Here is a 25,967-nt window from a genome sequence, read left to right on the forward strand (position 1 = left end):
CAGAACACTGGCATTTCAATCAAGGCAGCTCCAGATAGGCACGAAGCACAGACACAGGCGCAGGCAATCACACACTCACATACACTTTCCCTGCCGGGCCCACTCAGCTCTGTATGTTGAAAGCTTTATGAAAGAAAGGCTGGAGGATATCCAGAGATCGCTGACAAGATTCAAAGGTACGGAATTTTACAAATCCTTATAAAAGAACCAGGGGCTCTTCTTTGCCAATGGGAATTTGAAATATGTCCCTTTGCTCCCCTGGCTGTACAGAAGGAAAAAAATCACAAACAACTTGCTGAGAATATACATTCCCACAGAATACATCACCCTCAAGCTACATGCTCACTGTCCTCCCTTTTCTTTAAGAACTAAGAATCAGTGATGTTACTGGGGCAATAGCAAGCTGTCTGGCACCTTCAATCATTTGGCGAATTATAAAACAGGGCTATGTCACTTCAGCAACTGAAATAAGGAGGCAGACCGACATTATCAAATAAGCACGTGCAGTACAGGGTATAAGAAACAGAGCAATATTTCAAGCGCTCAGGAAATGACAAATTTTATGTTGAGCCACATCTACTGCAAAGCATCATATGATATTTCTCCAGGTAAAGACATTGCACGAGGGTAACCTGTTCTGTGCACATGTGTAAAGTATTTATATTCCATCAGCTTTCTTGTCAGTAGAAAAATAATAGTGGTCCTTTGCACATATGCCAGATGAGTTTCATAATGGAAGCCATGGCTTGCTTCTAAGTAAATTATTAAATCATCAGCTCTTTAATGAAATGGAATTGTCTGCACTCATCTTTCAGATAAAAGATGCTCTTTTGTAGAAAATGACTGTCCCTAGAATAGAAAAAATAATTTAACCACAGGCTTCAGAAGATAGTGGAAAGGGAATGAAAGCAGTATTTATTGAGAAAAGCCCCAGAAACTGAGTAGGCACTTGCTATGTGATTTCACTAAATCCTAGTATTAAGTCTACAAGAAAAGAACAATTACTCCCACATTAGAGATGAGCGCATTCAAAGAGGCTGGACCACTTGCCCAGCCACACAAAGCTAAGAAATGGTAAAAATAAGATTTGAAAATGTAGGGCTTACTAAAACCTAAGCTTACTCAAATATTGTATGCTAACTCTCAGTCTGGATAAAGTTGGTCTAGATAATCATGCCCTGGCTTTTCAAGCCAGAATGAAATATTCTGTTAATAAGTAAGCCAACTGGTCAACTAATATGTATTAAGATCCATATATGAGTAATTGTATGTCACTCAACTATATTTCATATATATAGACTATGTTTCCTAATATAATTGCTATTAGCAAAAAGGATTCACTAATCGCAAGCATAGTCAGAATAACTTTTTAAAAGAGTTAAGTAGAGTGAAAACTAAGTCATCTAATCCACCCACTCATTAATTCATTCAACAAATATTTATTTGAGTGCCTATGTCCCATGCATCGTTCCAGACATTGGGGATATAGCAATAAACGAAACACATAGCATCTCTACTCTCATAGATTTTATATTCTAATGATGAAGACAATAAATAAGCAAATAGATAATATGTCATTAGTGCAATGGTAAAAAATAAGGCAGAATTGAAAAGGGAGAGTGATTAGGGGTTCTGCTTTATATTAAAATAAATAAAGTTCTCTCCGATAAGGCAACATTTGAACAGAGACCTGAAGGATGTGAGGGTGTAAGCCATGGGAGGAGGGAAAATTTGTTCCACAAAGAGAGAAGCACAAAGACCCTAGGGCAAGAGTGTGCTCAATATGTTCAAAGTCAGCAGGGAGGCAAGTGTAACTGGGGAGAAGGAAGTGAGGAGGAAAGACAATAGAATAAAAGAAACTAAAAAGACATGTCAGCTCCAAATGTGTGGCGTGTTTAGGTTCTAATTCAAATAGAAGTAACTGAGACAATTAAGAAATTATTGGGGTTGGCAGAAATGGAGACGTAGGGGAATGAAAGGGATGACAAATGCAGTGGGTGGAAGGGAAAGCGGTTAAGTTATTCAGGAGTCAAAAATCTCTGAAAGGGCTCTGAAAATCTTGAAGCATCTGATCTCAGGTCAGATAAAAGAAATAAACATAATTGCTAACATTTATTGAGCACTGTTTTTGTGTGGTTATTCACTTAATCATCTGACATCTATATGAAGGTGGTATTAGTATTATTCAATGAGGAAACTGAGGCACAGACAGATCGAGTAACACACCCAAGACTACACAGTCAGTAAGTGGCAAAATAAATGTTCAAATCTATAAATTTGTCCCAGAGCCCTTGTTTCTAACCACTGGGCTCTGTTTAGAGTATTCCTTACCAGATAATAATGTTTCCAAATAAATATGAGATGAAAATAATACTGTCCCTGACCACTAAGAGGCCATAAGTGAGTAGATTACTAGGTAAGTGAAATAGAGTTATGGGAGAATGTTAGTAAGCAGACGCAACCACAGAACCAGGAACCCGTATGGGGGAGTGGGGAATGGCTCAGTCTCCGCAGAAAGGCAGGCAAAGGAATAGTCACAAAAATCCTCCTCCTCCAACAGAGGTGGGTCTTCCTTGAGGTTCCTAAGTAATGAAGAGAAGATCTGGCATGAAGAATCTGTCATGCAATAAATATTTATTGAGCTAACAAATATATTTTTAAATGTTCAACATCACCAATCATTAGGTAAATGCAAATCAAAGCCACAATGAGATGTCACTTCACCCCAGTTAGAATGGCTGTTACCAAAAAGATGCAAAATAACAAATGCTGGTGAGAATTTAGAGAAAAGGGAACTCTTACATATTGTTGGTGGGAATGTAAATTAGTACAGTCATTATGGAAAACAAAATAGAGGTTTCTCAAGAAAACTAAAAATAGATCTACCATACAATCCACCAGTCCCACTACTGGATATTTATCCAAAGGAAAAGAAGTCAGTATATCAAAGGGATGCTTGCATTCCCATGTTTATCATAGTACTATTCACAATAGCAAAGATAATGGAATCAACCTAAATGTCCCATCAACGGATAAATAGATAAAGAAAATGTTGTATACACAATGAAATACTATTCAACCATTTAGAAAGAATGAAATCCTTCATTTGCAGTAACATGAGTGAGTTTGGAAGACATTATGTTAAGCAAAATAAGTCAAGCACCAAAAGATAAGAACCACATATTTTTCACTCATGTGACAGCTAAGAACAAAAATTTGAGCTTTTAGAAGTAGAGTGTAAGATTATGGCTATTAGAGACTGAGAAGAGTAGGCAGGAGGAGAAGACAGGGTGACATTGGTTAAGAGATAAAATTATAGCTAGATAAGAAGAGTGAATTCTGGTGTTCTACAGCACTGTAGAGTAATATGGTTAGCCATAATTTATTATACATTTTCAAAAAAGTAGAAGAGAAGCTTTTGAATGCTCACAACACAAATGATAAATGCTTGGGGTGATGGATATACTAATTAACCTATACACACATGGAAATACCACTCGATATCCCACAAATGTTTACAATTATTACATGTCAACTAAAAATAAAAGGGGCTGGGCCCAGTGGTTCATGCCTGTAATCCCAGCACTTTGGAAGGCTGAAGCAGGAGGATTGCTTGAGTCCAGGAGTTTGATACCAGCCTGGGCAACATACTGAGATCTCATTATCTCATTTCAACAACAACAACACAAATTGTTTAATTAGCTGGACATTGTGACATGCACCTGTAGTCCCACCTACTTGGGAGGCTGAGGCAGGAGGATTGCTTGTGCCTAGGTGGTCGAGGCTACAGTGAGCTATGATCATGCCACTGCACTCTGGCCTGGGCAACAGAGCAAGACCTTGTCTCAAAAAACAATAATAATAAATATCAATAAAATAAAGGGAAAAAATCACCAAAAAAAATATTTATTGGGTGTTCACTATGTGGCAGGGACTATGCTGGGAACCAGGGTTACAGAAGTAAGCAAGACAGGGAAGCACAAAAGCAATTTTTAAAAATATAAACAAATAGATTAGCAAGATCTTTTTGTTTGTTTGTTTTTTGAGACAGAATCTCGCTCTGTTGCCCAAGCTGGAGTGCTGTGGCACAATCTCGGCTCACTGCAACCTCTGCCTCCCAGGTTCAAGCAATTCTCTCCTGCCTCAGCTTCCCAAAATGCTGGGATTACAGGCACCCGCCACCATGCCTAGCTAATGTGTGTGTGGGTGTGTGTGGGGGTGTGTGTGTGTGTGTTGAGATGACATTTTACCATGTTGGCAGATCTGGTCTTGTCCTCCTGACCTCAAGCTATCCGCCTGCCTCGGCCTCCCAAAGTGTTGGGATTACAGGAATGAGCCACCATGCCCGGCCAGCAAAATCCTTTTAAATAGTTCTCCAAGTATCATTATAGATGTGAAAAATAAAGGTACCTATGAATGGAGATGCTCCTTTAGGCTGAGTAGACAGGGAAGCCCTCTTCAAGGAGATAGCATTTGTACTAAATGTATTAAGATCCACATGATTAAAAGGAGCCAATTGCTGGGCACTGTGGCTCACACTTGTAATCCCAGCTATTTGGGAGACTGAGGCAGTAGGATCACTTGAGTCCAAGCATCTGAGGCTGCCGTGAGTTGTGATCATACCACTGTACTCTGTCCGGGTAACAAAGTGAGACAAAAAAGAAAAGGAGTCAATCATGCTAAGATCTGGAACAAAGCATTCTTGGCAGAAGCACTAGCTGCTGCAAATGCTCTTGGGTGGGTACAAGACTTATTGACCTTGTAAGGGGACCTTGTAGAAGAAATAGGCAACATACATGTGCTCCCCCAGCTTCTAGTGCAATAGCTAAAGTTCAACAAATAATTGTTGAATTATGCAAGTAAAACTCCACTAAAAAAATACTTTGATCTTTGGCAAGAGTATGAAACATTCTTCAGCTAAATCGAACTTAACAATGTCAAGGAAAATTTAAAAAGAATTAAAACAATTTCAAATTCTTAAATTGGCTGGGTGCAGTGGCTCACACCTGTAATCCCAACACACTGGGAGGCCAAAGTGAGAGGATCACTTGAACCCAGGAGTCCAAGACCAGCCTGGTCAACATGGCGAGACCCTTGTCTTTATGGAAAGAAAAAATTAGTTAGCCAGATGTGGTGGTGTGCACTTGTAGTCCTAGTTATTCAGGAGGCGAAGGTGGGAGGATCACCTGAGCCCAGGAGGTCAAGGCTGCAGTAAGCTGTAATTGTGCCACTGTACTCCAGTCTGAGCAGCAGAGTGAGACCTGTCTCAAAGAAGAAAAGAGGAAGAAAGATCCCCTGTCTGACATTTCTATTTCATAATTTGTAATAGTCAACAAACATTCTATATTGGAACTGGGGTCATTTACAGACTTGAAAAGAAAGGAGGCAAGTCTGCTCAGAATCGACCTACTATTCTTATTCCAAGGTCCTCTCTTTAGAAGCTGTATTTTAAATAATCTCCCATCTATTTTCACCATCAGCAAGAATTTTATTTTTCTAATACATATTACCTAGTCTTGCAAACCTGATATAAGTAATTAAAAGACAGCAACCAAGAAATTAGTTGCTCAATGCCACTAAGGATAGTAGAACATATGAAAGTTTAGAAGGGACAAGGAAAAGTGGGAAAACTACTTCACTTGGCATATGGAAATCAGTCCTGCTGGCTGGTTGCCAAAGACGGAATGATTAAAGCCCCAGTGTGCTAGAAACTTTGAAGAGAAGTATAGAAAAGGTCTGTGCCCTCCTAGAGTTTATTATATCAACTACAAAAGAGCAGTTTGCAAAAGTCACAAATAAAGTTTTGAAGACTGAGATAAAGAATAAAACTTAGCAGGAGATTGGAAATAGAAGGACATAAAAAAGAATTGTTGAAGTCTTTGAAGGAAAAGACAAGGATGAACGATAAGCAGAAGAATGGGAAGAAAATATAGTGAATCCTAAAGGTTGACCTCATCAGAGTATTTATATAAGAGATACTGAGGTGTAAGATAAGTTGACTAAATACCCTGGAGTGAGTTCACATTATGACATCAAAATTTACACAGGGGATGTCATTGTTATTTACAGTTCACTTTTTTAAAAAGGAGAGGAAATGCTGTTTTGGAAACAATAGAATCACATACTTGAAAAGACCTTGAAAGATCATCCGGTCCTTGAAGGCTTGGTTAGCTGTCAGCCTCCAGCTGTAAGCACCTACAGGATCTGCCTCCGATTTCTAGCTAAGGCCACAGTCTTCCAGGGCATCCACCAGCTAATGATTGAGCAGGCATATCACAGTCTGGCTGTGTGTGCCTAATGCAGGGATCCTTTTGTTCTTTGCTCCAGAGTTCCTTTTTATGTTGGCCAAGGCTTTGTTGGATCTAAATAGCAATCTGAGACTCTCTTTGCCCTATCCTGCTTCTTCCTCCCTTCCCTATTACAGGAATCAGAGGAATATCACTTTCTGGAGGCTTTCCCTGCCTAATGATGTTTCCTTCTCTTTTTATCTTTCACAGACATTATACTCCCCACCCACCTATAGACCTCATGCAATCCTGACTCTATCTCCATATCTGTCTCCTGCTGGATATAATAAATGCAAAGAACATAGTCATAAAACATGTATCCAACAAAAGACTTATGTCCAGAATACACAAAGAACCTTTAAACACAGTAAGAAAACAACCTAATTTTTTATAGACAAATATTTCATTTAAATAATATACAAACTGGCCAGGCGTGGTAGCTCACAACTGTAATCCCAGCACTTTAAGAGGCCAAGGCGGATGGATCACCTGAAGTCAGGAGTTCGAGACAAGCCTGGCCAATAGGGTGAAACTTCGTCTCTACTAAAAATACAAAAATTAGCCGGGCGTGGTGGCAGGCGCCTGTAATCCCAGTTACTCAGGAGACTGAGGCAGGAGAATCGCTTGAACCTGAAAAGCAGGGGTTGCAGTGAGCCGAGATTACTCCACTGCACTCCAGACTGGGAAACAGAGCAAGACTCCATCTCCAAAAGAAAAACATATACAAATAACAAATAAGCACATGAAAATGTGTTCAATATCATAAGTCATCTAGAAAATGCAAATTAAAACCACAGTAATAGATATTACTACACACCCATTAGAACAGTTAAAGTTAAAAATACTGTCAATTCCAAGTGAGGTAGAGGACGTGGATCAACTGACACTCATACATTGATGGTGGAAGTGTAAAGTGGTATAATCACTTTGGAAACACAGCTTAACAGTTTCTTATTGTATTAGTCCATTCTCACACTGCTACAGAGGACCGCTCCAGACTGGCTAATTTATAAAGGAAAAAAATTTTAATTGACTCACAGTTCCACAGGGCTGGGGAGGCCTCAGGAAACTTAAAATCATGGTGGAAGCGGAAGCAAACACATCCCTCTTCACATGATGGCAGGAAGAAGTGCCAAGCAAGAGTGGGGAAAGCCCCTTATAAAACCATCAGATCTCATGGGAACTCACTCACTATTACAAGAACAGCAGCATGAGGGTAACCGCCCCTATGGTTCAATTACCTCCCACCAGGTCCCTCCCATGATACGTGGGGATTATGAACTACAATTCAAGACGAGATTTCGGCGGGGACACAGCCAAACCATACCACGTTTTTTTTCTTCCTTGAGACAGAGTCTCACTCTGTCGCCCAGGCTGGAGTGCAGTGGTGCAATCTCAGCTCACTACAACCTCCGCCTCCCGGGTTCAAGCGATTCTCCTGCCTCAGCCTCCTGAGTAGTTGGGATTACAGGTGTGTGCCACCATGCCCAGCTAATTTTTGTATTTTTAGTGGAGACAGGGTTTCACCATGTTGGTCAGGCTGGTCTCAAACTCCTGATCTCATGATCTGCCCGCCTCAGCCTCCCAAAGTGCTGGGATTACAGGTGTGAGCCACCATGCCCGGCCCATATCACTTATAATGTTAAATGTATACTTACTATATGACCAGCAGTTCCACTTATAGATATTTACCCAAGAGAAATGAAAATGTGTACACAAATGGCATGTACAAAAATGTCCACAGCAGCTTTATTCATAATAGCCAAAAACTGGAAACAATCCAAATGTCCAAAAATGACTAGATGGACAGATCATGGTATATCCCTATAATGAAAACAGTACTTAGCAATAAAATAGATCAATCTACTGGTACATGCAACCAAATAAATGAGTCTCAAAAACATGTTGAGTCAAAGAAGCCAAATACATTAAAGGACATATGCAATTTCATTTCTATGAAATTCTAAACTGGCAAAACTAATCTAGTGATAAAAATTGGACCAAGTGTTGCCAGGGATGAGGGACTGACCACAAACAAGCACAAGGAAATTCTCTGGGGTGATAGAAATTTTCTATATCTTCATAGGTGGCATTTACACTCAAAATTTATGCATGTTGCTGCATGATTTTAAAAATGTGTTCCTGACATTTATAAATATAGTACTAAATAAACACTAAAAACTAAACAAATATGTCATTACTATATTTAATAATATTTGTTGGTATTACAAGTGGAATATTTATCTCATTTACATTTCTAGATGATTATTACTAGAAGAGGCTACTGGTATGTTTATTTTTCTTATATGCAGAGACTTTATCAAATTCTTTTATTCTGTTTTTTTTTTTTTTTTTTTTTTTTTTTTTTTTTTTTTGAGACGGAGTCTCGCTCTGCCGCCCAGGCTGGAGTGCAGTGGCCAGATCTCAGCTCACTGCAGGCTCCGCCTCCCGGGTTCACGCAATTCTCCTGCCTCAGCCTCCCCAGTAGCTGGGACTACAGGCGCCCGCCACCTCGCCCGGCTAGTTTTTTGTATTTTTTAGTAGAGACGGGGTTTCACCGTGTCAGCCAGGATGGTCTCGATCTCCTGACCTCGTGATCCGCCCGCCTCGGCCTCCCAAAGTGCTGGGATTACAGGCTTGAGCCACCGCGCCCGGCCTATTCTGTTATTTTTAAGCGAAGTTTTTTGGGGTTTCTAGGCATATAATCATATAATGACCAAAAGGAATATCTTAGGCTGGGCATGGTGGTTCATGCCTATAATCACAGCACTTTGAAAGGCTGAGGCAGAAGGATCACTTAAGGCCAGGAGTTCGAAACCAGCCTGGGCAACAAAGCGAGACCCCCGTCTCTACTAAAAATAATTTTAAAATTAGCTCAGCATTGTGGTGCGTGCCTGTAGTCCCAACTACTTGGGAAACTGAGGCAGGAGGATTGCTTGAACCCAGGTGTTTGAGGTTGCAGTGAGCTATGATTGCACCACTGCATTCCAGCTTGGGTGGCAGAACAAGATCCTGTCTCATTTTTTAAAAACAAATATCTTCATCTTTTATTATCCAACATTTATACAGGTTATTTTGTTTACTTCTCTTATTGCATGTGCTATTGTGCTAGTCTCTAAAAGAATAGTAATAATAGTGATTACCAGATGCCCTCTCCTTTCTATACGTTAAAGGAAACATCTGAACATCTAAGTGTTTAAAATACTACTCATAGGAATTTTTGTAAAATCTTTATCAATTTGTAGTTTCTATTTATACTTTATTTTGTTAGAAATGATTTTTAAATTTTTTCAAATGACTTTTTAGCATTTATTAATAAAACATGTTTTTTCCCCTTTATATTGTTGATGCAGGCTAGGCACAGTGGCTCATGCCTGTAATCCCAGCACTTTAGGAGGCTGAGACGGGAGGATAGCTTGAGCTCAGGAGTTGGAGACCAGCCTAGGCAACATAGTGAGATGCCTGTCGCTACAAAAAAACCAAAAACTTAGCCAAGTGCGGTGGTACATGCCTGTAGTCCTAGCTACTCAAGAGGTTGAGGCAGGACGATAGCTCAAGCCCAGGAGATCCAGGATGCAGTGAGTTGTGATCTTACCACTGCACTCCAGCCTGGGTGACAGAGCAGGACCCTGTTTAAAAACAAAAAATAGTAAATGCAATGAAATATTATTGATGTCCTAATATTGCAGAAGTTTGCTTTCCTGGTACAAAACCTCTTGAATTATTCTTTTGATAAAGTACTACTAGGTCGGTGCAAAAGTAAACCCCAATTACTTTTGCACCAACCTACATTCTCTTTTGGATACATATTCACAAGCTAACTTGAACTTTGGGGTTTTTCTGATACTATCTTTATGAAGTTACAGTAAGGCTGGCTTCATGAAATGATTCAAGGAGTTTCCTCTTTTTCTCTCCCCTAAAATGGTAAAAATAGTTTAAGAATCCATCATTCCTTAAAGATTGCAAAGGACTTAATGTGAAACTCCCAAGTCTCCGTGACATTTTTAATAGTAGATATTTAATGTCCAATTTTTCTATGGTAATTAGCCTCTTCATGTTTTCTACTTCTTGGGTCAATTTTATTAGAAAGTCATTCATATCTCCCAGGTTTTCAAATGTGTTGCTTTTGAGTTTTAGTTGGTAATTAGTATTTTAATCTCTTTCTGCATCAGTGGTTATCTCATTTCTCATTCTTGCATAATTTTGTTCTCTTTAAAAATCAGGATCATGACAGAATTATCTATCTTATTGGTGTTTTCAAATAATACAAAAAGGAATTGGGCTTACTTACTCAAGTTTTGAGGTTTTCTATTTTATTCATTGTTATCTTTATTGCTTACTACCATTTTGTTCCTAATAAAGATATATACATATGTCTTAATACATTTACAGTAATAAAATATACATATTTATAGTTTATATATTTTTTATTTGTGAGATGCCAAATTCTCTCTGGAGATGTAAAATTGTAACATCAACCAACCACCCACTTCCACACACTCATGGTTCTTACTGTGCTTATTTTAAAATTTTTTTCATAGCATTTATTTATGATGTTCTAACAAAACTTATGTTACTTACATATAGCTTATTGTTTATCCTGTCAATTTTACATGACTATAAAGTCCACAAAGGGTGGGAACTTCCGTCTGTTCACCGATGTATCCCAAAGCCTAGAATGGTGCCTGACACAAGGTAGGTGTTCAATAAATTGTTAGATAATCATCACATGACTCATTTTACCTAGGCAAAGAGCAAAACAGAAATACTACAGGTGTTCATTCATTCACCAAGATCGAGTTCAGCATCTACTATGTGTCAGAACTGTCCTGGTGTTGACACAAGTCCCCACCCTTACCAAACCAACAGTTTAGGGCATATGAACAGGAATGGGAGGCAGAAGGATACTGCGGATCAATGAATAAATATATTGGCTTTACAAATGTACTCTGTATTTCTTACTAATCTCATATTGGCTGCAGTATCTCACTTTTCGATTCTATTATCCTTTACTCCACAATCCTAACAGTTTAAAATGTCAGTTTGTCAAATCCTTTAAACGCAGAGGAGATTCCAAATGAGACAAAGTCTTTGGGCGGTAATTGCCCATCAACTTTACCACCTTTAATAGTTTCCCAACGCGCGCAAGTGTAAAACCTAGACCATGATAGGACTACGGTGTAAATGGAAGGTGCTTCACTGAGGGTCCCGGCTGCCTTCTGCAAAGGCGAAGGTCGCGCCGGCCACGCGAGGAAATCTGCCTCGCTCACAACTAACAGGCGCACATCAATACTTCACCAACCGAGGGAGCCCAAAATCACCACACGCGAAAGTCTCTGCCGGCGGACACGGTGCATAGCACGCCCATGCGCACGCGCAGCCCCTCCCGAGCCTCCACTCGCCGTCTTCGCCCCGCCTTCGGACCGGAAGGAGTTGTTGGCGCTTCCGTTGGCCTGCGACCCTGTAATTGCCTCGGTGATGTCGTGGGTTCAAGGAGCGTCCTTGGTCCGGGGCCCTGGAGACAAAGGGGACGTGTTTGACGAGGAGGCAGACGAGTCGCTCCTGGCGCAGCGGGAATGGCAGAGCCACATGCAGAGACGAGTCAAAGTAAACGTGGTGTGGACGGCGCGGGGTGCTGGGTTGTGGAAAGAGGCACGGAGTTGTGAAGAAGCTGGGTCCAGAGTGGCCCCAGCCTGGCCCGGCGCTGCCCTCTTTATCCCTAGGAACCCGGTCCGACCCGCGTCTTGCTAGGATTTCTCAATGGTTACTTGAAAGCGTGTAAAACAACAAGACGCGTTCTTTGAGCGCCTAGGGGGTGCGTTAGAAGCTGAGGACCGACCAAAATTAACTATGTCTAGACTTTGAACAGTTTGCAATTTGTTGAGGATCGCAGGGAAAGGAGCTGGGGAGAAACATACACTAACTATACTAATTATGGCTGTCAAAGGACGTGTACGCAGTTTAAATGGGTTGCTTGAATGGGTGGGGAGCCTAAAGTTAAGGAGTGGTGTTTATCAAGACATATTGAAAAGATGAACTTAAGCATGCTGTCAGAGGGCAATAAGGGAAAACTAATGTGGAATACTGGTGTCTAGGTAAGGGAATATTAAAGTTGGTTTCTTTTTTATTTGTTAGATGTAAGTTTTTCATCTCTAGTTTGTCTCACTATTCATTGAAACTGAGCTTAATTTCTGTGTGCAGCCTTCAGAACCTAGTTCTGGGTGAGGACCGAGTAGTGAGGTCCACATCAACTTAATATATTTGCCAACCATTAAATTGCCGCTAAAGCTGCAGTTGGGAATCTACCTTGTTTAATATTTCAGTAAAGTGGTATTTGCTTAGCCCAAAAACCATTTTGTCAATTACAACAATGCTTTATGTGAGACTGGGGCTATGCTAGTAAGTATTGAGCATCTTGAATGCTGTGGCACCGTGAGAGATGCAGAACGAAATCACTACCCACACAGCCTTTGCAGGTTAGTTGAATTTAGGTATTATGCAAAATTTCTGAAACCAGACTTCTCATCATCCTTTTTTTAAAACCATTTCTTCTCTGCTTTGCTGTGTCTCCTCACCCACCCACACCATTCCAATCAGTTGGCAAGACCCCAGATGTGTAATTTTCCATGTATCCTTTTTGTGAATACGTTGCTAACCCTGGGTTTTGTCTTTTGTTTTTTGATCTTTTGAAGTGGTTAGAAAAGTGTATTTTGTGCTTAGGATATTTTTCTAAGGCATCACAAGTTACACATCCAAACTCTTCAATGATATAATATTTTATATTCTAAAGGAGAGGCCTTTAAAGAAAACTTGTACATTATTCTACTATAAATCCAATTGATTCACCTACCAACAGAGCCTAGAAAGAAAGAGACGTTACAGAAATTATCTACTACATAATGGTCAGTTGATTCATTGTATTTATGGTTTTCCTCCTTCTTGTAAGGTCAAAACTATGTATTCTAGCTCTTTAAGGAGTAAAAATACACTAAATGTCCCATCCTGTTGATTTCTACCTGTGAGATACCACACAATATTAGTAGTCAGGAAAGAACAGGAAAATATGAAGTTTGTCTCTTAAAAAATATAAAAATGTATGGTGAAACCCCGTCTCTACTAAAAATACAAAAATTAGCTGGCCGTGGTGGCATGCGCCTATAGTCCCAGCTACTTGGGAGGCTGAGGCAGAAGAATCACTTGAACCTGGGAGGTGGAGGTTGCAGTGAGCTAAGATTAAGCCACTGCACTCCAGCCTGGGTGACAGAGCGAGACTCCATCTCAGAAAATAATAATAATAGTAAATATATATAGAGAGAGAGTTATGATTTTAAAACATCAAGCATTACAGACTGTGAAATTAAGTAATAACTTTCTGTATGAGGCCAAAGATACATTTAAAACATATACAAGAAGATTTTTTTCCTGAGTAGAATGCAAACTTTGTTTTATATTAAGCTTCTGTGAATTTTCAAAATGTAAACTACCAGGGCTTTTCCACATCAGACAAAAATCAGGAATGTTCACCTTCACATCCAAAAAGAAAAATTAAAAAAAAAAAAAATTCAAGTAGAAGTTCAGCAAGAATGATTTAAAATATGAAATGAATGCCCAAAATTTTAAATTTTCAACAGACAGTTCAATTTGATGGATCTCTCACTAAACTTCAGTTTGAAACAACAACAAAAAATACTGTTTACTAAAACATAAAAAACACTTCCAGGAAATTATCCAATTTGAAAAATAAAAAATGTAACCCATAGTAAATAAGAAAAATACAAGAGAAAATCATTTACTGGAATCAAGAGAATACCATGGACTTAAAAACTTCCTAAATCATTAGCTTATCCTATATCACCATGTGTAGAAAACTATAACTAATTAATGTAAGATAGTTTTTATTAGTTGCATAACCTAAAAATATGAGGAAATTTTGGAATATATCTCTAAAAAGACGACTGAATTGTCACTGAAATATATATTTCTTGAGACAGTGGGCAAAGTTCCCGTTTATGGGAAATATCTTCCTTTTTTCACATACATGAAACTGAGAAAAATTACATCAAATGAGAAATATTTTTCTCTAAAATAATCTTAAATACCCCAATAATGCAATACTTGGGAAATGTAAATTTTCAAAACTCAGACTTGAAACAGGTTATTATTAAATATACATAAATCTTATTGTTTGGCATGATTTTTCAAAAATTAGAGAACTATTTAAACCCCATACTGTGCTTAAATCATATTTCAAACTTACATACCTAGTGCTTTTATGTTCTGAATGTAGAGTCTTCAATTTAATGACAATCTAGACTGAACCCTGTAATATACAAGCAAGTCACAGTTCACTTCAAACCAAAAGGAATAATTAGTCTTCTGTTTTTATCAAAATCATGATATTAAGATAACTATACAATTTAACTAGGATTTATCTGTGGCCAGTGATGGACCCAGAGAGCATTGTCTTATGGCATTCTGTGAAAGTCTTTGTTCCTTCTTTTCTTTTGGCTTCTTCTGAAACATCTTTTTCATCCTCCTCTCGTTCTTCCTCCAGTTTTTTCAAAGGTTGAGCAGATTCTGATAATTTTTTTGAAGGGTATAGCTGTGGTCTGTGCCTTTTTGAAGGACAAAGGCAATCTGCCACAAATATCATACAGAGTTCTAATAACAGTCCAGAATGCAGAGTTGCTAAAGGAAAAACAGTATATGATCCCCACACTGGCAATCCAAGGTCTTCAATAAAGTAGTTATGGCAAGTCCTGATCCACATAGATAGCTGAAAGAGTGCTGACATCCTACTCATCTGAACAGAACCTGGACCAAACCATGATGAAATGGGTTCAATACTCTTCCACTGTTTATCACTTAAAAAGTTTATGAAGTCCTTCCTAGTCCTTGGACCCTGAAAGTGCCTAAATTCACTATCTTTACAATCATAAATAGTAGGAAGAGCAGTTATTGTAAACTGTTCAGTCAGTCCTGACTGCTCTGTGACATCTACTTTCACAACATTAACCTCAGATATTCTCCCCATTCAGCAAAACTTTCGCATTCCGGTTGAAGGTTTTGACAAGCAGGGCACCACAGGGCATAAAATTCTATCATCCAGTCTCCTTCCAGCAGCTCTGTCCAGTTCTTGTCCATGATGATACGTATGTTGCTCTGCTGCCTGTGGGTCCAGGAAGCACCCCAAAGCAACAGTACCAGGACTGCCAGGGGAACTACAAGACTCCTGGAAGGTGCCATGTCTGCCACTTGCCCACCTCACAGCAAAAGTGGAGGCCCAATACTAAGTTTTTTAAAAACTGTGATTATCAGTATTTTGAAAATTGCCCAGTAACTCTAGACTTCAAAAGTGGATAAGTAATGATAAACCAATAATAAACTTATGAGAAGCATAGTCTGCTTTAGTTATATTGTTATGCCATATTATGGTCAGTAACACAGTAAAGGCCTAACTCATCAGCTTTCTAAATTGGTTCTGTACTTTTCTAGAAAAGCCTACATGTGGTATACTCGGTGTTAGTTACAGCTGCAGTTCTCCATTACTTATTTTTAGGAAGGTTATAGAGATGGAATAGATGCTGGAAAAGCAGTTACTCTTCAACAGGGCTTCAATCAAGGTTATAAGGAAGGCGCAGAAGTCATTTTAAACTATGGACGACTCCGAGGAACATTAAGGTAATTTTTAAAGTCTAAATGCTGGATCATTTTAACCTCAATACTACCGGAGGATGTTTCTATAAAAATAAAGTGTTTAAACTGAAGTGCTTTTCCTTGTGCTAAATATGCTAAAGTGTGTCACAGAACATAGAATTATATTGCCTTCAAAAAGTCAAAATCGTTATCAGCTCATCCACTTTAATATGTGAACTACATATTGTCCTTTCGTGCAAAGAAATGGTAAGAAGATGTATACTTCTGCTACCTGAACAATTATCTATCTCATTAAAAGGTCTTCAGATTTTGAATAAAACTTTTAATACTTCCACACAATATGACAGACCTCTAGACTAGAAGTACATAATGAAAATAGTTGGTAATTAAGAGAAAATTGATTTCATTTACTTTAGTCCTGAACATTGAATACTTGTCAGGATACCATTGCAATAATGGCATATATCAGAGCCAAGTGGTCAAATGATACACAGAGCCAGGAGCCTAGCAGCCTTGTCCTCTTTGATGCTTTACACCAAGCTTGTCCAACCAGTGGCCGGCATATCACATGTGGCCCAGGACAGCTTTGAATATGGCCCAACACAAATTCATAAACTTTCTTAAAACATTATGAGCATTATGAGATTTTTTTCATGATTATTTTCTTTTTCTTTTTGAGTCATTAGCTATCATTAGTGTTAGTGTATGTTATCTGTGGCACAAGACAGTTCTTCCAGTGAGGCCCAGGGAAACCAAAAGATTGGACACCCTTGTTTTATACCCTTTAAACTGCTCTTGGTAGAGAAAAAAAAAATGCTTCAAAGAAGCACTCATTTTAAAGAAGAGTAGATGATAAAAGTTAACAAAACAAAACCGAAAAATTTATTGTGTTTGGCGTTTTAGAAAATCCAACATTAGGAACCAGAATTTAGTCTGCTACAGTAGGAAAATAGTCAATGTGAATATTCACATCATCAAGTTAATGTTATATAACCTTAGAAAGCTACTGCTGAGTCTTTTCTATCAGTGGATTCTATTTTTAAATACTTTTCATAACCATTATTTTATGACATGGCTGATATTAAATCTGTTAGGACTGGAAGCATTTTTACCTTTTTCAAAGAAATTGTTAGTAGTTCAGCAAACAATGTCTACTGTGTGACATAAGCCCAGGAAAGTGAAGTCTCTTTAAAACTTTTTTTCTCTAACCTTCATTCTTGATGGCAAGCAACTATATGCTTAGAACAATGGTTTTCAACTTTGGTTGCACCTTGAAATAAACTCTGAAACTTTAAAAAAAAGATACCCCCAGAGATTCTGATTTAATTGGTCTGGAGTATAATCTGGGCCCTGATAGGTTGCAGAGCTCTTCAGGTGTTTCTAATGTGCATCCATGATTGAGAATTGCTAGTTTAGAAGCTGTTTAATGTCCTTAAAGAAGAAACTAATTTTTCTTTCTTGGAGTTGTATTCATCTTCAACAGATATTACATAGTCATAAGAGAAAAGTATAAAATCAGGAAAAGTGTATATAGAGTTGTGAAAGAGGGGTTATGAATTATAAACAGTTTTATGATTAAGTCCAATTGATAAACAGTCTTATATTTTTAAGTCCTATTTTGCTATTTAACCCTTGTTTATATTTTTGTTTAGTGCTTTGCTCTCCTGGTGTCACCTTCATAATAATAATTCAACTTTGATCAATAAAATAAACAATCTTCTGGATGCAGTTGGCCAGTGTGAAGAGTATGTGCTCAAACATCTGAAATCAATCACTTCACCGTCCCATGTTGTAGATTTATTGGACTCCATTGAGGATATGGACATTTGTCATGTAGTTCCAGCTGAGAAAAAGATTGATGAAGCTAAAGATGAAAGACTCTGTGAAAATAATGCTGAGTTTAACAAAAACTGTAGCAAGAGCCATAGTGGGATAGATTGTTCATATTTAGAATGTTGTAGAACGCAGGAGCATGCACATTCAGAAAACCCAAGCCCCACGTGGATTTTGGAACAGACAGCCGGTTTAGTTAAACAGCTGGGCCTATCAGTAGATGTATTACAACACCTCAAACAACTATAAAATTATCTTCCCTTTTCTAACGAAAATAATGTTCAGAACATTTGGTTTCCTAACAATCGAAATTTGTACTGGTTTCTGCATCAAACACCTCAACAGTAGGGTTATCCTTTATGGAAGTTTGAAATTAACACTATTGTCTTCAAAATTAACACTATTAAATGTAATATAAGCCTTTTTTCTTTGTCGCTGGTAATTTTTATGTAGTTTAAGATATGGTCAGAAATTTCCATTGTCATTGACATTTCCAAACTTGTGGTCAAAATGAATTGTTTTCAGACTCATTAGCAAAAGTGAACAAGAATTAAACATATTTAGAAGGACCTATCCCTTCTTCTACCTCCTGTCACTATTGGGTGGTCAGGACCTTACCAAACCAAAGTTATAAAAATAACCTAATAGTTAACATAAATATAGACAGACATATATATATACACACACACACACACACATATATGTAGATATATATTGAAATCAAGAGACTGTGAGAAACTGAAGCAATGTTTATGCTGTTGATTAAATGATTAACAGCAAAATACTAAAATGTTCTGGTTTTGTGTTAATTAAAAGTAAGGACATTCAGTTTTGTGAAAAATGCAGAAAATATATTTTATGCTAAAGTTTAAGGAAAATAGCTAGTTTTTCTAAGTAGTAAGGAATTAATAATGTTGCCTAACAATGTGCCAGATTATTTTAAACTGCAGTATTTTTCATATTCACATAGGAGTAAAACACTGAAACCACTGACTTCTATATTACCTTGAACCGATACTCTTAGTCTAGCATGGACAAAATTAGATTCAAATTTTTGCTCCAGGACCTAAGCATATCAGAATCAGGAGAGGATTTCTCATCACTTTTATTCACCTGAAACACAAGTTTATATGAGATACCTGACTTCAAAGGCACCGAAATAATTGTCCCTCATTGGTAGCCTTAATTGCTCTTTTGCCCCTATTTATACCTACCGTCTAAGCTGAAAGACAGGCATATTGAGATGAAGAATCTGACAAAGTATATCTTTTCAAGAGATTAAAAATGTATTACTGTGATCTTATGACCCTCCTCAAAGTTCACAGAAGAACATTAAGAAATGGAAGCAACAAATTTGAAATCAGAAAGCCATATTAAGTTTCAGGATTTATTAAAACCCACTGAAGATACCAGTGCCATTTGACAGCTGGCTAAAAAAAGTTCTTCTCTCTCTCCAGATGTAAAGACTGTTTCAGAGATTTACTAGTTTGTCTAGTTATATGTATCTTTCCATGTTTATGGACACAGCCAAAATCTCCACTCCACATGGAATATGGGTATTATAAGCAGCCCCTAAAGTCTTAATGTTGCTGTGCCGTGCATATAGATATGAAATACTTACCTCTAATGATGCATCTCAAGGCCACCCTAAGTAAAAATGTCATGAGTGTGGTAAATCTTGAGATTTTTATCTAAGCTTTTCCTGATAAGATTCCCTGAAGATAACACCCCTTGCCACCATTGGCCACATATGGTGTATTTGTACAGATTTTCATAGAAAATGAAATCAGGAGAATTAGCTAGTTGAGACTATTGGGTTGAAAACATCTCTTGAACTTGTTTGGCCTTTTTAAAAGTACAGAAGTGGCCGGGCACAGTGGCTCACACCTGTAATCTCAACACTTTGGGAGGTGAAGGCAGGAGGATCACTTGAGTCCGAGTTCAAGACCAGACTGGGCAACATAGTGAGACCTTGTCTCTAGTAAAATGAAGAAAATCCGCTGGGTGCAGTGGCTCACACCTGTAAGCCTAACACTGTGAGGCCAAGGCAGGTGGATTGCCTGAGCTCAGGAGTTCGAGACCCACCTGGGCAACATGGTGAAACCCCGTCTCTACTAAAATACGAAAACTGAGCCAGGCATGGTGGCATATGCCTGTAATTCCAGCTACCGGGGAGGCTGAGGCACAAGGATTGCTTGAGCCCAGGAGGTGGAGGTTGCAGTGAGCTGAGATTGCGCTGCTACACTTCAACCTGGTGACAGAGCAAGACTCTGTCTCAAAAAAAAAAAAAAACCGACAGGCATGGTGTTAAGTCCCTGTAGTCTTAGCTCCTTGGGAAGCTGAGCTAGGAGGATCATTTGAGTGCAGGAGGTTGAGGCAGCCGTGAGCCAAGATCGCCACACTCTACTTCAGCCTGGGTAACAGTTAATACCCTATCTCTGAAAATATGAAATACAGAAGTTACTGGACTGCAGAGGAATGTTAATGGCATGCTCATTCTACCTGTGTTCCATGAACATGAGCCTTTGTACTAGAACCAAGAATGAAGGCAAAGAAAGCTTACTTGCCTTGGGTTTCTTGCCTTGCCTCACATGTTGTAGGCCTGCCAGGTCTTCCCATGAGAAGACCCTGCATAAGCATAAATGAAAAATGGTAAAGCAAGATTGCCCCAGAGCTGGCACAGCCAGAGTTTCAAGGCCCAGAACCCAGACATTAAACTGAGTGGTGTGGCTTCCTTAGAAACAAATTTCATCTAAAATAAGTTACTTCCAGGTGCTGATGTATCTGAGGTTTTTAAAAAGGGTGGTAAGGAAGCCCACAGCACCACACTTTTCTGACATTTCAGTTACTAGGACTGTTGACACCACCAAAAATGTGATATGTAGAGGGAGCAGGCAGCTGAATACACGTACCTGTGTCCTTACCTAATATATATCCTTTACACTGCTTATTAACTGCTTTGTGGGAAACCAAAATAAAAGCCTCAGCCAAGTCTAAGCTGTGATTCTTACCCTCTTCCAACTAAGGTTAGAGCTTTGTTCTTAGAACTAAGGTTCCAGTCTAAGACACAGGAGAAAGAGAGACAGAGAGAGAGAGAGAGTGTGTGTGTGGATGTGGGTGTAGGGATGTGTGTGTATGTGTGTGTGTGTGTACAGGAAGTGATCCACCGAGCAGGCTTCTTGTTCTACAGAAATTCCCAAATCTCTGTCATGAAGATATTTTACCACCATAGTTGCCTTTCTTGCTTCTGCCCCTACTTAATGCCTTTTCTGAACAAACATGCTGGAGTAGGAGTCTTTCATCACTGTCTCAGATTCTTAACCCCTTATGCACTCTCCAGCTTTAAACTACTTTTTGCTAAAGTCACACAACTGCCCATCACTGACTTGTTTTCAGTCCTACCATTTGTCTCCTCTCCATCATTGGACATGAACCATCTACTGATTATACATACAATCCCTTCTCCTTGCCTTCTCCAGCAACCCTTTTTCTTGTCCTGCTTATTACTATTCCCTGTCATTTTGCTAACTCTCCCCGACTCTGACTGCTGCTTAGATGTAGGGATTCCCCAGAGTTTTCACTGTTGGACCTCTTTGTTTTTATACTCTGACTAGATGGTCTCACCCATTAATGTCATCCCTGTTCATCCGTAGCTGGAAACCTTTAACTCTTCCTCTGCCTTTCCTTTGCCATCAACTACTTCCAATTGAGTTGCTTTACATCTTTCAAACAGTTTGAGTCTGGCCTCCTTTCATTCTAATCACTTAGATTTTAATTAATTTGTGTACCAGCCTCATCACTAATGTCAGTACCTACAATCTAGCTGTCTTCCTGTCCATTCTCTCCCTTACCCATGTTATCTTCCCAAAACTGTTTACCTCCCTGACTTAAAACCTGGATTTATTCCTTTTTTTTTTTTTTTTCCCAGGTCTGGGCCCAAACCTGTTGAAGTGTTGGGCTCAAAAGAAGTGTTGTCAGTCTTCTTTTCCCACCTGCCTCTTTCCACCCCACCATGCACACTACACTTCTTTACAGGCATTACTACAATGCTTTATGGACACACTAGGCTTACTCCCAACTTTGATTTTTACTCATTGCTGACTCTTCTGCCTAGAATACTTTATTCCACGTCCTTTCCCAGCAAATTCCAGTCACCCTCCAATACCAGCTTAAATTTCAGCTTCATCAGGCAGAGCTGATTGCTCTTCCCAATGTTTCACCTGCATCACTTTGTGTGCCTCTTCACATTTCTCCAGGAAAATCCCTTATTTAGTGTTATATTGACAGCATTCAGCATCATGCCCTCTACATAGATGCATAGGTGGTGCTTGATAAGAGAAAAAAAAATGAATCTACTAGCCAACATGGAAATATAACCAGAAACAGGATTCCAAAATACATCATGTTACAGTCTTTTGTAAACCTTATGTTTGCTTTTTTTTTTTTTTTTTTTTTTTTGAGATGGAGTTTCACTCTTGTTGTCGAAGCTGGAGTGCAATGGCGCAATCTCAGCTCACTACAACCTCCACCTCCTGGGTTTAAGCGATTCTCCTGCTTCAGCTGGGATTACAGGGGCCCACCACCACACCCAACTAATTTTTTATAATTTTAGTAGAGATGGGGTTTCCTCATGTTGGCCAGGCTGGTCTCGAACTCCTGACCTCAGGTGATCCACCCGCCTTGGCCTCCCAAAGTGCTGGGATTACAGGCATGAGCCACCACACCTGCCTTATGTTTGCCTTTTTAAAAAGTGTTTATCTTCATTTGCATAAAAATCCACATATCCCAACTGTCATTATCTTACACCAGGCTAAATAGTTACATTAAGATAATAGCATTTACCAGTCATTACAAATTTTACAATGAATAATATTACAATATAAAAAATTGTAAAAGATACAAAATTATGTTTTAGTATAGTTTCAGCTACTAAGAAAGAAAGGACAGAAAGAAACTACGCAAAGGCAAAAGCTAGGTGAAAACAAACCAAGATGCTAGTTTCTAGCAGGTTCCCTGGTGCATAGTTCTAATAACAGCAAGGAGCTGGAGGAAGAGGAGAGGGAAAGTAATGGCTAAGGCAGATAGTGTTTACTACATATAGGCAGTATATTCTAAAAGCTTTATATATATTAATTTCTTTAATCCTCGTAATAGCCCTCTCCTGCAGAGCTATTATTATGCCTATCCTAGAGATGAAGACATCGAGGCACCAAGAAGGCTAAGTAACTTGTCCAGTTCATAGCTACTAAATGGCCCACTTGAGATTTAAACCAAGGCAAGCCTGCTTCCAGAGTGTGTACTCAGGGTAGATGCTTACTAAATAATAACACAGTAGCAGTGACTGTGTTTAGAAGGGGAACTGTGAGCTATGTGTTTCCTTTGCTGTTAATTTCTACTTTTCTGTGGGAGGCCGAGGCGGGTGAATCACTTGAGGTCAGGAGTTTGAGACCAGCCTGGCCAACATGGCAAAAACCCATCTCTACTAAAAATACAAAAATTAGTCAGGTATGGTGGCAGGTGCCTGTAATCCCAGCTACTCAGGAGGCTGAGGCAGGAGAATCGCTTGAACCCAGGAGGTGGGGGTGTAGTCAGCCAAGACTGCGCCACTGCACTCCAGCCTGGACAACAGAGTGAGACTCTGTCTTAAAAAAAAAAAACAAAAAAACCTACTTTTCTGCATTTTTCAAGTCTTCCCCAGTCAGCAAGTATTATGTTTATTTTAAAAATGTATATAATAGCCAAGCTATGTGTATATAGCTCACGCCTACAATCCCAGCACTTTGGGAGGCTAAGGTGGGAGGATGATTTGAGCCCAGGAGTTTGAGACCAGACCAGCCCAGGCAACATGGCAAAAGCCTATCTCTACCAAAAAAAAAATTAATAATAATAATAATAGCCAGGCATGGTGGCATGCACCTGTAGTCCCAGCCACCAAGGAGGCTGAGGTGGGAGGATCACCTAAGCCCAGGAGGTTGAGGCTGCAGTGAGCTGTGATTGCACCACTGCACTCTAGCCTAGGCAACAGAGTGAGACCCTGTGTCTAAAAAAACAAAAAAAAAGTATAATAACCAACAGTTATAAGGAACGAAAAATTTACCAGAAATTTGTTTGCTATACATGTAGAAAAAGAGAAGGTCCATTGCCTACTGGGAGGGGAGAATATTATGTAGAAAGTAGTTTAGCACATACACTAAAGGAGAAACTAAATTCTCCTCGGACTTCTTAGACTTTCTACCCTCCAAACGGGAAGATACTGTATGTCACTCATTTTGTGATGATGTGTCTAGCTTTTACATATTCCTATTCAACTCAAAAGAAGGGTGTTAGCTCACCTCTTACATATGTGCATATTGCTACAGATCTGCCAGAAAGAGCCAAGAGTCCTCAGTGTGTAACACTCCGTTTTCTTGCCCTATAAATAGTCTGCTCTTTCCAAAAAGAAGATCAAAGTACTAATCAGAAGTACCTACAGATTGAGTTCTTCGGAAATTGAATCCTGGTGCTTTCATGCGTGTGTATGCAACTCACCACTGAGAGAGGCCTTGGACCTTCGGATCCTGTTTCTTTCGAAGAAGCTGTTGAGTTAGTTCAAGACCACTAGGTGGTGCTGGTGCACCTGATAAACTAGTCCGTATTTCATTCCTTGGTGATGTGCCCTTTGCTTAGACCTCATAGTCCCAAGTACGAGAAGCTAGTGATTATCCCTAAAGCTATACCAGACAGATTGAGCCATTTGTGAAGTTGAGTGGATGAGGAGGGCTTTTGGGGTATGTCAACAAATATGAAATCAGGATCCTCCTGTTCTTGTTTAAATTCTAGGTTGAGAATTTTTCTAAATCAAAATAAGCAATCAGTAAGAAAACCTGTTCAAAAGAAAAAAGCACCTTTTTTCCAAAGCTCTGAGGCCTAAAAGTAAACACCTAGAACCCAAAGCATGCAGCCTTCAATCAGAAGTCATGTAAAAATCTAGTCTTACCTGCAGGAAGCGTCTCTACTTGCAAGCAGGACTGCACCTAAACTGTTTCAAACAACACTTTCAGTTCATCTCTTGGTCTCACTCTTCAGCTGTCTCTCTCATACACACAAACACAACTTTTCAGGATGTAACCATAGGGAGAGACAACAACTTTGTTAACCTACTCAAATATATCACAACCTTCTCTTTTTAGTCAACAAATGGACAACCAGGAAGATTTTCCTCTCATCAAATACAACTCTAGAACAGTTAAGCCTGTTTCCTTATTAATGACCTAATCCTCGTTATCTGTGTAACATGGCTTTGTTATTTATAAAAGAAGTATACAGTTCTAGATAGTTTTTTAAACACAAAACAAATGAGTTGTCAAATCTCTCGTAATAATGAAATATGAGTGATTTGACAATAGTATAATGATAGCTTTTCCCAGTAAAGCAAAATGAATGAAATGAGGATATACTGTAAATAACCTGAAAATAAAATATCTTCTTTTTCTTATTTGGAGGCATTGCACAACATCTTTCTTCCAAAATCAGATTCTGAAATAACCAAAAACTCTCTAACTTGTAATTAAAAATTATACCATAGAACAGCAAATTATTTGCTTATTAACAACTAACCACCCTGGCATGGTGGCTCATGCCTATAATCCCGGCACTTTGGGAGGCTGAGACAGGTGGATTGCTTGAACCCAAGAGTTCGAGACCAGCCTGGGAAACATAGGGAGACCCCCATCTCTACAAAAAAATACAAAATTAGCTGGGCATGGTAGCACACACCTGTGGTCCCAGCTACTTGGAAGGCTGAGGCAGGAGGATGGCTTGAGCCCAAGAGTTCAAGGCTGCAGTGAGCCATGATCCTGCCACTGTACTCCAGCATGGACAAGAGTGAGACCCAGTCTCAGAAAAAAGAAAAAACAAGAAAATAACCATAAAAATAACTTTTTAAAAAGTAAAAGTTAATTTTCTTTTTCTTTTCTTTTAAGAGATGGAGTCTCACTCTGTCACTCAGGCTGGAGTGCAATGGTACAATTCCTGCTCATGGCAGCCTCAATCTCCTGGGCTCAAGCAATCCTCCTGCCTCAGCCTCCCAAGTAGCTGGGACTACAGGCACTACACCAGCTTCTGAGAACTGAATCTGTAGGTAGTTCTGATTAGTACTTTGGTGATATTCTTTCTGGAAAGATCAGACTATTGATAGGACTACACCATGCC

General features: G+C 39.1%; 1 protein-coding gene and 1 pseudogene across 3 annotated transcripts in view; one reads left to right on the forward strand and one right to left on the reverse strand.

The window, feature by feature from the left end:
- Positions 1-18,201, forward strand: part of YAE1 (YAE1 maturation factor of ABCE1) — a 967,894-nt gene extending 949,693 nt beyond the window's left edge. Inside the window, exons 2-4 of one of the 2 annotated variants that reach the window (XM_050783325.1) lie at positions 11,757-11,894; positions 15,847-15,968; positions 17,597-18,201. In XM_050783325.1, the coding sequence (XP_050639282.1) occupies positions 11,766-11,894; positions 15,847-15,968; positions 17,597-18,026 (681 nt within the window). In that variant the 5' untranslated portion in view covers positions 11,757-11,765 and the 3' untranslated portion in view covers positions 18,027-18,201. Of the gene's footprint in view, positions 1-11,692; positions 11,895-15,846; positions 15,969-17,596 lie in introns of those variants that run through there. The other variant, XM_050783324.1, reaches the window with a different exon arrangement.
- LOC126950127 (thioredoxin-related transmembrane protein 1-like) lies at positions 13,325-15,852 on the reverse strand (annotated as a pseudogene). Its single transcript, XR_007724062.1, has one exon. The product of XR_007724062.1 is annotated as a thioredoxin-related transmembrane protein 1-like (transcript).
- Positions 18,202-25,967: the final 7,766 nt, after the last annotated feature.

The sequence above is a fragment of the Macaca thibetana genome, chromosome 3 (genome assembly GCF_024542745.1).
Source record: "Macaca thibetana thibetana isolate TM-01 chromosome 3, ASM2454274v1, whole genome shotgun sequence".
Lineage (NCBI taxonomy): Eukaryota > Metazoa > Chordata > Mammalia > Primates > Cercopithecidae > Macaca > Macaca thibetana.